We start from the raw sequence: 10,679 nt of genomic DNA, 5'->3' as shown, positions 1-10,679 counted from the left end.
TGGAGTATGTCAAGGAACAGATTATCCGGATGTTTCCGGATGAAACTGTGAGGCTGCAAAAAGATTTCGACACAGCCATCATGGAAGACATCGGGCTCCCTTCCGCCGCAGAGGTCGACGATGTAAGCATGGTCCCTGACAACGTACGTACTCATGCATGCGAATTGACATATTGATCACCATCAACATGAGCAGAAGCACGAACAGGAAGACGACATGTTCTCCAAGTACAAGGCATTGGAACGCCACCTTGAGTTCCTCGACATCCAAGAAGGTTACATCAAGGACGAAATGAAAAACCTCAAACGCGAGCTCATTCGAGCTAAGGAAGAAGTCAAGCGCATCCAATCTGTGCCGCTCGTCATCGGGCAGTTCTTGGAAATGGTCGACGCCAACTACGGCATCGTGGGTTCAACTGCCGGGTCCAACTACTACGTCCGCATCCTCAGGTGTGACGATTCGCATCAACATCCTCGTTGATTTCTCGTTATATGCAGTACACTGGACCGCGAGCGCTTGAAGCCGAACTCTTCCGTGGCTCTGCACCGCCATTCGCACGCGGTCGTCGCGATCTTGCCTCCTGAATCGGACTCGAGCATTCAAATGATGCAAATGGAAGAACGCCCTGATGTGTCGTACTCGGACATCGGTGGGATGGACATCCAGAAGCAGGAAGTGCGCGAAGCCGTTGAGCTTCCGCTCACCCACTTCGACTTGTACAAGCAGATTGGGATCGATCCTCCTCGTGGAGTGTTGATGTACGGTCCCCCCGGCACAGGCAAGACGATGTTGGCAAAAGCAGTTGCAAACGCCACGACTGCATCTTTCATCCGCGTCGTCGGGTCCGAGTTTGTGCAAAAGTACCTCGGGGAAGGGCCGCGCATGGTGCGCGATGTGTTTCGCCTCGCCAAGGAGAACTCGCCGTGCATTGTGTTTATCGACGAAGTGGACGCGATTGCCACCAAGCGTTTCGATGCCCAGACTGGCGCGGATCGTGAAGTCCAGCGCATCCTCCTCGAACTCCTGAACCAAATGGACGGGTTTGACCAGACCACCAACGTCAAGGTCATCATGGCGACGAATCGCGCTGACACGCTGGACCCGGCGCTTCTCCGACCGGGGCGTCTCGACCGCAAGATTGAGTTCCCACTTCCCGACCGCCGCCAAAAGCGCCTCATTTACCAAGCATGCACGGCCAAGATGAACCTAGGGGACGAAGTCGATTTGGAAGACTACGTGAACCGCCCCGAGAAGATCTCGTGCGCCGACATTGCGTCCATCTGCCAGGAAGCGGGCCTCCAGGCCGTGCGAAAGAACCGATACGTGATCTTGCCCAAGGACTTCGACAAGGGATACAAGAATGCGATCAAGCGCGCCGACACCACATTCGAATTTTACCATTAAATCCAGCCCCTGTCCATGGCGTTCGTGCATGTTGCATACAGGAACAAGCAATCCTGGAGCCACCCCGGTGATGGTGCCGACCAACTTCAAACACGTTGCTGCAGAGGCGACACCATTCACGCCATGCAACCCCCCTGGCCTGTGGAAGGAAGACATGGTCGTGCACATGTGTCATTGGACCTCAACAGCACTCGAACGGCATCAATTCGGATAGATCTGAGCGCTGTCTTGGGTCCGCACGACTTTGATAAAGTACGACGGCGGAAGGATGCCCTTGTCACCGATGCCTGCACATAGAAGGACGTTGTTGTCGGATCGATAGAATGGAATGCCGTCGGCAATGGCGGCGGCCACATTCACGTATATCTTGAGTTGTGCCGACGTTCGCATGCCACTGATGACGTCAGTGGAATACTCGCCTGCAGCAAAGTGGATATGATTTCGCGCCATACGACAAAGGCCGTTGAGTGCAATGGACTCCCAATGGCGAAGGTACGTTCCATGGATGCAGATCAACCCGTCAAGGGCTTCCTCGAGTGTTACTGGCACGAGGAGGTCAGTATCCTGCACCGCCTTGATCGTGTGCCCTTGATTCGCTCGGATGCGCCACTTAGATGAATCGGGGTCGCTCGTGTCCAACGCAAAGCGCTGTTTCTTGCAGTTCCGGACGACGCGTTGAATGTCGAGGAGGGTCGCGCCGTGGAGTTGACGCAGACCCAGCATGGACGTCAGTGGGATGTACCCGTCGCTTGAAATGGGAAGGTTGAGCTCGACAGCGCCGTGGCGAAGCACCCAGGTCATCGCTTTCGACAAACGGGTGTCGGCGGATGGGTCGGCGGACATGGCGCGGAGCTGTTACGGGGTGATCGAATAATGTGGTAGAGCCGCCCCAACAAATGCGGCTTGGGAATGATGGTAAATAATATTTCAAAACTCTGTCCATTTCCGAAATATCAATTCGGTCTACTATTGATTTGAAACCTGTTGGAAGCATTCGGCGTTGGGATGAGGTCGACTTCGAGACTCGCCGTGCCGCCGTACGTCAAGGTCGCTGTAGCCACGACCCTTGTTGCCGTCGGAGGTGCGATGTGCTTCCCCATGTGCATTGCATTGTCGAATGACTCCATGCAGGTCTTGTTGTGACGCACATTGACACGGTCCCCCAAACTGGACGAAAGCGCTTGATGTTTCTCAACCCCGGTGAGTCCACGGATGAATTCCCGACGTGTGGAGGTTATGACGCTATGATACAGTGATGGAGCGTGAACTGGGGGAGCAAACGTTCAAAGCGGTCTTGGCTGAACATGGCGGGCGCATCTTACCGCGAACCCATCCCGTAGCGATGTGTTTGTTCCGTCGCAATCTGCATGCTACCAACGTCACATGCATGTAGAAGGCAAAAATGGTGGACTACGTGGGTCGGCGCATCGCTCTCGCTGCCAAGCAGGACGACTTCAAGTGGGAATTCGTCGTGATAGATTCCCCCGAGGCGAATGCGTTTTGCATTCCCGGCGGCAAAGTCTGCGTCTTCACGGGCATTTTCAAGGTCACGATATCAATTCCGAACACACGTATCCTAACAAGGTTGCTCGCAGACCCTGCGCAACGAAGACAGCCTAGCGTCTGTGATGGGCCACGAAATCGCCCATGCCATTGCTCGTTTGTCCTCCCTTGACGTGATGAGAGTTTTTCTAACTGAGGTACCAGGACATAGCGCCGAGCAAATGTCCATTAGCGCGGCGCTCTTTCCCTTTCTTCTCCTTCTTCCCCCCGAGACCTTCCATCTCGCTCGATTGGTACGTTCATGAGAAGACATCGATCGACCGACCCTGTGATTTGTAGGCGTTCAATTTGGGGGTGAATCTCCCATTCTCACGCAAACACGAGCTAGAAGCAGATGCCATTGGGTACACGATCTCGTCGCAATGAAGCGCGTCGTTATTTGATCGTGCCAGACTCGATCTGATGGCGAAGGCATGCTTCGACCCGCGCGCGAGTCCTCAGGTCCGTCCATGGATGGCGACGGTTGATAGCTCATTGAGTCTTGCAGATGTTTGAGGACTGGGAGAAGCAGCACTTGGGCAGCTCCCTCACGTACTTCTCGACCCACCCACCCAATGCTGAACGCTACACCCGGTTGAGGTACATGCCACCGAGCCAAACCCGGCTCAGCCTGTGTCACTGTGGCGACAGGGAGAGGATGAAGGAGCCGCTGGCATACTACAAGCAGTACTGCGTCGACCGGCAGAGCCATTTCCGTCGGCACATTTAAAGCAACAGACCAACTATCGCCAACGACTGCTTCCTACCGCCAGCACCGTGTCGGCAGCGGCCGCGCTGCCGTCGACCTCCCAGTTGGATGGCAATTCAATCTTGATATTTTCCATTGTGGAGGAATTTTGAAATATTTGAATCAACCTCATAGAACCGAGACATCGAATTGCATCGTTTCGACCATGCTCTCGATAGGTTTTCGTTCGTTTTGGCGTGTGGTATATAAGCACATACAATTTTCAACACCAAGATGCATATGGTATGCAGTATTCGACACGTGACAACATCGGGCGCCCCACCGAACAATACCGGATACATTATCCGGAGTGTCTCCCCCTGTGGCTGTTATTCCCGACAACTTGTGGCTGAAGCGAAGTCGTTGCGGAAGTGGCGCGGCCGATGGTGTCGTTCGCATCCCCTCTGTTCTGGCAGATCCATTACCTCGTCACGAACCTAAGCAAGAAAAACTTCAAGACGAATGTCGCCGAGTTGAACCAGGTACGGCACGTCGTCTGCCCGACGCGTCCTCACTTTTGTAGCTGGTCGGGCTCTACGGCGAAGACGCTCGCGTGTTCCTCTTGAGCTGCCTCGTGCAGGAGATCGACTTTCGCGACACCAAGAGTCACAAGGACTCATTGAAAGTGCAGCTTCTCACGCACGAACTCGGCCAAGCGTCGACGCGGCCCAACTTTACCACGTTTTTGTGCCATGCAATCGACGGCGCCAACGCGTCGACGCCCATTACGGAAGAGTTCCTGACTCAATTCTGTAAAGTGATTAAGCTCAATCTCGCGCAGCAGATCACGATCGGCCTGTCGTTTGCGCAGTCTGAAGTCCGCGGCGTCGCCTTGGAGGCGATCGCGTTCCTCAAGCTCAAACTGCCCGAGTTGAGCCTGGCAGGTTCGAAGCTTCCCCCGGACGTTCTGCATTCGCTCGTATTCTTGTTGCGCACTGAAGACGCTTTCCAAGCCGACTTGGCGCAGACCGACTCGTTCCTCGCCGGCATTGCCGCCGTCCATCCCAACGAAATGTCGAGCCTCGAGATGAAACCGCTCACCCTTGGCAACTTGGATCACGTGGACTGCATGTCTACATCGCCGCCTCTCCTGGACGCGCTCATGGACGATGTTGTCGCGGGCTGTTCTTTCTACGAGCTCATGGAAGACGTCGGGTACGGCTGCACGGCCAACCCCAAGGTGTTTCGCAGCTTGCTCGCCGAAGCCGGCCTGGACAACTCGCCCTCGATCGCACCGGGCCAGGTAGCGGGTATGCTGTCGATGCTCACTCGTACGTACAAGGGCCACCAGGCAAGCGTGGAGCTCGGGGCGGTCTTACTCTCCAACTTGCCGAGCTACGAAGGCAGCGTCGAGAATCTGCAGCCGAAGCTGGACACGTGGAATATCGATGTCATTGCTGAAGTGTTCCAAAAGGACTATCCGTCGATCAAGTGGCTGAAGGTCCAGGAAAAGCTCGATCGGGAAGACCTGGTCATCGACTCGCCAGGACGGTTCCGCGTCCTCTTGAGCTGCTTCCAGGCCATCTCCCGCACCAAGTTCAAGCTCCAGACGTTGTTTCGGCCATGGAAGTACAAGATGGTGCAGGTCAACGTGGTCAAGGCCGCGATCCAGTCCCCGCCGGACGTGCTCAGTTTCGCCGACAGCGTCAACAAGCTGAGCCCGTTTGAGGGCGCCGACGCGTCGGGCGTCCCAAAGAACGGCGTGTGGTTCTCGTTGGACGTGGTCGAGACGCTCGTGTCGCTCTCGGAATCGGACGGGTATGCGATCGTCAAGGACCTGTTTGACACGGCCAAGTCGCAGTGCCCAGACGTCCTCATCGCGAATGTTGCGCATGCCACGTCCCGATGGAACGGTCTCAAGGAAGACTTGTTTTGCGACCTCTTTCTCCTGTACGTGGTGGGCAATCGCCCGAACGCGGCGCTCATTGTGCGTCATTTGTACTGTGTCGCGCCCAAGCTCGTGCTGTACGCATGCGTCAAGGTCTGGCTTACGAGCGCCAATACTGCGAACGGGCCGCATGTGCTCGGTCGGCTCTTTTCGCTGCTCAAGAGCACCAGCGATGCGTACGTTGCGATGCTGCACTCCAACTATTACTCGTTGGCGATCACGATGGCCATCGTTGGTGCCAACCATGACGTCCTTGGCCTCGAATCGTGGCTCGTCGACAGGTTGAAGAAGGCGCTGCTCCCGTTTGCCACGAGCTTGGTTGCGTACTTGCACCGGAATGCGAGCCGCGCGATCCCCAAGGCGCAACTGACCCCGGCCACGAGCCACGTGTTCACGTTGGAGTCGCTGGGGGTCGTTGCCAAGTGTCTGCTGCACTTGGTCACGCTGCCGCCGTATTTGGTGGCCGAAGTCAAGGCGATCGTGATGAAGGCGGCGCCGCCCAAGGATGAAATGCAACCATCGCCGCAGCAACAGCGTGAGTTGCCGCCACCCTCGTCGACGACCGCTTCGGCCAGTCCACCGCCGCCATCCAATGCCGTCACCGTCGAAATGATTGAAGAGCAAGCCAACGCGTACTTTCAGCAAATTTACACGAGCGAGCAAAACATCAACGACGTGGTCGCCATGCTCAAGCGATTTCAGTCGTCGAAAGACGAAACGGAGCGCCAGATCTTTGTGTGCATGATTCACAACTTGTTTGACGAGTATCGCTTCTTTCCGCGGTACCCCGAGACGGAGCTTCGGATCACGGGCGTCCTCTTTGGCAAACTCATCGAGCACCAAGTCCTTCCGTCCACATTTCTTCAAACGGCGCTTCGCCTCGTCTTGGAGAGTCTGCGCGAACCCCCGGCGTCGAAATTTTTCTTTTTTGGCGCGTGCGCACTGCAGCAGTTTGTCCCGCGGCTGCGCGAATTGCCCGCGTACTGCATGAACTTGACCCAGATTGCGCATTTGCAGCACGCCCTGCCTGAAATCATGCGCCAGGTCCACCAGGTTACGCGCAGCTTGGACCCGTCGGCGACCAATGTCGCGACTGGAGCTCCTGCGACGCCCGCGGCCGTCCAAGTGACTATCCCCACCACGGCACCGGCGAGCCCGAAGAAGCAACCTGCGACCTCGCCCAAGATCCTTGCGACCCCCGTCGCGGCGCCCGCCATCATGGACGTCCGCCACATTTTTAGCCAAGAGTCGATCGAACAAGTCACCGACATTGTCGAGCCGGAAGCGTCGATCGTGGACCGTCTGCACTTTATCGTGAACAACATGAGCATCTCGACGCTGGAAGGCAAGCTCGCCGAAGTCCGCCACCTTCTCGCCCCCGACTACTTTGTCTGGTTTGCCCAGTACTTGGTCGGCAAACGCATTGCGACCCAGCCCAACTACCACACGGTCTACCTCATCTTTATGGAAAAGATCAACCAGCCCCACCTCGAGCACGCGATCTTCAAGACCGCGCTCCAGCACGTGCACAAGCTGCTCACGTCCGGCACGATCACGACCAACTCGCAGCAACGATCGCTACTCAAGAACCTCGGTTCGTGGATGGGGCTGATGACGCTCGGTCGCAACAAGGCGCTGCTCCAGCGCGATTTGGACCTGAAGGAGCTGCTGTACGTCGGATACGAGACGGGCCACCTCATTGCGGTCACGCCGCTCGTTGCCAAAATCCTCGAAGGTTGCAAAAAGTCGAGAGTGTTCAAGCCTCCCAACCCGTGGATCATGGGGCTCATCCACGCCATGTCAGAGCTGTACAACGTGCCGGACCTCAAGCTCAACTTGAAATTCGAGATCGAAGTCCTGTTCAAGTCGTTCAAACTCAACGTCGAGGACCAACTCAAGGCGAACCTCCTCCACACGCGCCGCCCGCCTCCTCGCAATGGCAACCCGGACTTCAATATCAAGGTCGACAAGGTCGTTGTACCGATCGAAGCCAAGGCGCTGCTGCAGCAGCAAGCGTCGTCAGCCAAGCCGTCGACGCCGAAAACCCCCCCTGTCAAGGTGCCTGCACCCGTCACCGTGTCCGAGTCGACGGTCATCCCGAACTTGGCATCGTACGTGTCGGTAAACCCGGACCTCCCCCTTCACCACGTAAACCTGCGCCGCCTTGTGCCGCTCGCCGTGGATCGCGCGATCCGCGAGGTCATTACGCCCGTCGTCGAGCGCAGCGTCACCATAGCGTGCATAACGACGCGCGAGATCATTCTCAAGGATTTTGCGACGGAAGGCGAAGATGCCAAGATGCGCAAGGCAGCGCACGTGATGGTGTCATCGCTGGCGGGGTCGCTAGCGCTGATCACGGCCAAGGAGCCGCTTCGGAACTCGATCGCGTCGCATTTGCGCGCGCTGCTCCCGACCAGCGAGCCGCATCAAGTCGACCACGTTGTCACGGTGTGCTCGAGCGAAAACACCGACTTGGGATGCATGCTCATTGAAAAGGCGTCGTCGGAGAAGGCGATGCGCGACATTGACGAGGCGCTCGCGCCTGCCTATGCTGCCCGCCGCCGCGGCTCCCGCGACCTGGTGCATCCTCAGGTGTTTGAAGGGAGCATGTCGCCGCCAGCCACGCTTCCACCCATCTTCCAACCGTCGGCGAACGGCATCCTGCCCTTGCAATGGATGGTGTACGACGCATTCCAGCGCATTCCCCGACCGACGACTCTCAACACGAACGAGTCGGCGAGTGCCAACGCTGCCGCGACCACCGCGGCCGGCCTGAACGTGCAACAAGCGCTCGAGCGCTTTGCGTCGCTCATGGAGAAGTTTGAGGTGTTTGTGCAGCACGTTGTTCGCCAGGCGACGGCTGCGCAGCGCGACTTGCCGCCGTTGATGTCGCTTCCGCAAGAGAGCGACGTGTTTATCATCCTGCGCGACGTCCGGTCGCTCGGCCAGGCCGTCAAGGTCGGGCTACGAGAAGAAGCATGCCTCAAGCTCGCGAATCGCATCGTCAAGTGCATGTACGAACTCGGCAAAGGGCGCGGCGACGAGCTCTTTCTCGACATCCTCGTGAGTTCGCTCGACATGCTTGCCGCGTCGTGCGACGTGCTCAAGAAGGAAGTCGTCCGGTGGATCTTGTCGATGCCGGTCGAAGACAAGCTCAAGCTGCACTGCGAAATCATCATTGCGCTCGTGCGACTCAAAGTGGTCGACGTGATCGAGTTTGACCAGTACTTGACGCGCAACATGGAGCGCACGGGCCTCGCGATTGAGTTTGCCGTGTACGTGGTCCGGCAGTGTTTGTTTTTGGACCACGTGAACCTACTCAAGCAGCTGCCGCAGACGCTGGACGCGCTCGAGCGCATTGTGGACCGGCACGGCGGCAACCCGAGCAACAAGAACATTGTGATTTTGTCCAACTTGCTCGATCAAGCCAAGAAGCAGCAGCAGCTGAAGAAAGGACCGTCGCCGCCGCCGCCGCTGGCGAAAGGAGGCGTCGAGCAGGCGGCCGCCGCGTTTCGACACACGGTGAGCAACGCGATGGAGCACTGGGTCGCGCTGGTCACCGATCCTGGCACGAACCACAGCAAGATGCACATTCAATTTCTCGCGATGCTGAAACAATTTGGTCTTCTCAAAGACGAAGACACGATGGGGCTGTTTTTCAAGTGCGCCGTGGAAATTTGCGTCGACGTGTGTTTGAAAACTGCCTACTCGAAGCCGTGCGCGGGAAAAAAGGTCGCGCTCCAGTACAACGTGATCGATGCGCTCACGCAGCTCATGGTCGTCCTGATCAAGTACTTGGACCCGCAAGCGTCGACCAAGGTCCTGACCGCCGCGATCGGCGCGATCGTCCATGTCGTGCTGCTCTTTCACGACCAAGCTGTGAAGAAGAAGGGCGTGTTTGACCAGCGCGTGTATTTCCGCGTGTTTGTGAACCTCCTCAAGGACTTGACGGCGCCGGAACCGCTGCTGGATGCGATGCAACTGGTCGTTCTCAACACGTTTGCTGGCGCGCTCAACACGCTCCAGCCTGCCAACGTCCCTGCGTTTGTGTTTGCATGGACAGAGCTCGTCAGCCATCGGTGCTTCATGCCGCTGCTTTTGCGCGCCCGGCAGCAGCGCGGGTGGCAGATCCTCCACCGCCTCCTCATGAGCTTGCTCGTGTTTCTCGAACCGTTTCTCCGCCTCTCGATCGACGACCCGTCCATCGCGGCGCTGTACAAGGGCACGATGCGCGTCGTCCTTGTGCTTCTCCATGACTATCCCGACTTTTTGAGTGAGTTTTACACGTCGTTTTGCGATATCTTGCCACCGACGTGTGTTCAGCTTCGCAACGTGATCTTGAGCGCGTTTTCCCGGTCGATGCGGCTCCCGGACCCGCTCACGCCCGGCCTCCAAGTGTCCCAACTGCCTGAAGTGAGCATGGCGCCGCGCCTCATGCCGTCGTGGGGCGCCGCGCTCGCGCACAACAACATGAAGGAATACCTGGACGAGTTTTTGCGCGCGCCGTCGAATCGCGCGTCTGTGTTTCCGCACGACTTGATCGCGAAGCTCCACACAAACAACGCGTCGGCAGAGTCGACGTATGCCGTGCCCGCGCTGAATGCAGTCGTGCTGTACCTGGGCAAAGAAGCCATCGCAGACATGTCGACCGCCGACGGGACCAAACAGTTTGACCAGTCGGCGAGCATGGACGTGTTTCGATTTCTCGCCGACGAATTCGACGTTGAAGGACGGTACTTGTACCTGTCGGCGATGGCAAACCACCTCCGGTACCCCAACACGGACACGCACTACTTTAGCTGCGTCCTGCTCTACCTCTTCTCCAACTCGACCCACGCGATCGTGAAGGAGCAGATCACGCGCGTCCTCCTCGAGCGATTGATTGCCAACCGCCCGCATCCGTGGGGCCTCCTCGTCACGTTCATCGAACTCATTCGCAACCCAAGCTACAAGTTTTGGGAGCAGGACTACCTCAACTGCTCGGCGCAGATCCGCGATGTCTTTGACGACGTCGCAAGGACGTGCATGGTCCCGATTCCCCCGCGCACAAACGCCGCCGACGCGTAACCGCGTAACCGTGAAACGAGTACACACCAT

At 57.5% G+C, this 10,679-nt stretch overlaps 4 protein-coding genes across 9 annotated transcripts; 3 read left to right on the top strand and 1 right to left on the bottom strand.

The window, feature by feature from the left end:
• The first annotated feature begins 57 nt into the window (after positions 1-57).
• H310_14297 (26S protease regulatory subunit 6B) lies at positions 58-2,266 on the top strand. Its single transcript, XM_008882120.1, has 3 exons — positions 58-143; positions 196-449; positions 498-2,266. The coding sequence occupies exons 1-3, from the start codon at positions 81-83 to the stop codon at positions 1,402-1,404; spliced, it is 1,224 nt and encodes a 407-aa protein (XP_008880342.1). The 5' UTR covers positions 58-80; the 3' UTR covers positions 1,405-2,266.
• H310_14296 (hypothetical protein) lies at positions 1,362-2,266 on the bottom strand. Its single transcript, XM_008882119.1, has one exon. The coding sequence runs from the start codon at positions 2,245-2,247 to the stop codon at positions 1,606-1,608; it is 642 nt and encodes a 213-aa protein (XP_008880341.1). The 5' UTR covers positions 2,248-2,266; the 3' UTR covers positions 1,362-1,605.
• A 71-nt stretch (positions 2,267-2,337) lies between these two features.
• On the top strand, positions 2,338-3,864 carry H310_14295 (hypothetical protein). Of its 6 annotated transcripts, XM_008882113.1 has the most exons (10): positions 2,338-2,485; positions 2,536-2,604; positions 2,658-2,740; positions 2,798-2,950; positions 3,000-3,063; positions 3,112-3,200; positions 3,247-3,311; positions 3,360-3,408; positions 3,455-3,546; positions 3,598-3,864. In XM_008882113.1, the coding sequence occupies exons 1-10, from the start codon at positions 2,410-2,412 to the stop codon at positions 3,674-3,676; spliced, it is 819 nt and encodes a 272-aa protein (XP_008880335.1). In that variant the 5' UTR covers positions 2,338-2,409; the 3' UTR covers positions 3,677-3,864. The 6 variants fall into 6 exon arrangements, with proteins under 6 accessions (XP_008880335.1, XP_008880339.1, XP_008880338.1 ...); XM_008882117.1 differs by having other exon boundaries at positions 3,247-3,408; XM_008882116.1 differs by having other exon boundaries at positions 3,000-3,200.
• Positions 3,865-4,036: 172 nt separating this feature from the next.
• On the top strand, positions 4,037-10,649 carry H310_14294 (hypothetical protein; the record flags this gene model as incomplete). Its single annotated transcript, XM_008882112.1, has 2 exons — positions 4,037-4,176; positions 4,218-10,649. The coding sequence occupies exons 1-2, from the start codon at positions 4,078-4,080 to the stop codon at positions 10,647-10,649; spliced, it is 6,531 nt and encodes a 2,176-aa protein (XP_008880334.1). The 5' UTR covers positions 4,037-4,077.
• Between the last annotated feature and the right edge of the window lie 30 nt (positions 10,650-10,679).

Source organism: Aphanomyces invadans (assembly GCF_000520115.1).
Source record: "Aphanomyces invadans strain NJM9701 unplaced genomic scaffold supercont1.65, whole genome shotgun sequence".
NCBI lineage: Eukaryota > Oomycota > Saprolegniomycetes > Saprolegniales > Verrucalvaceae > Aphanomyces > Aphanomyces invadans.
The sequence above is the reverse complement of the archived record's forward strand: the minus strand, read 5'-3'. Positions and strand labels throughout refer to the sequence as shown.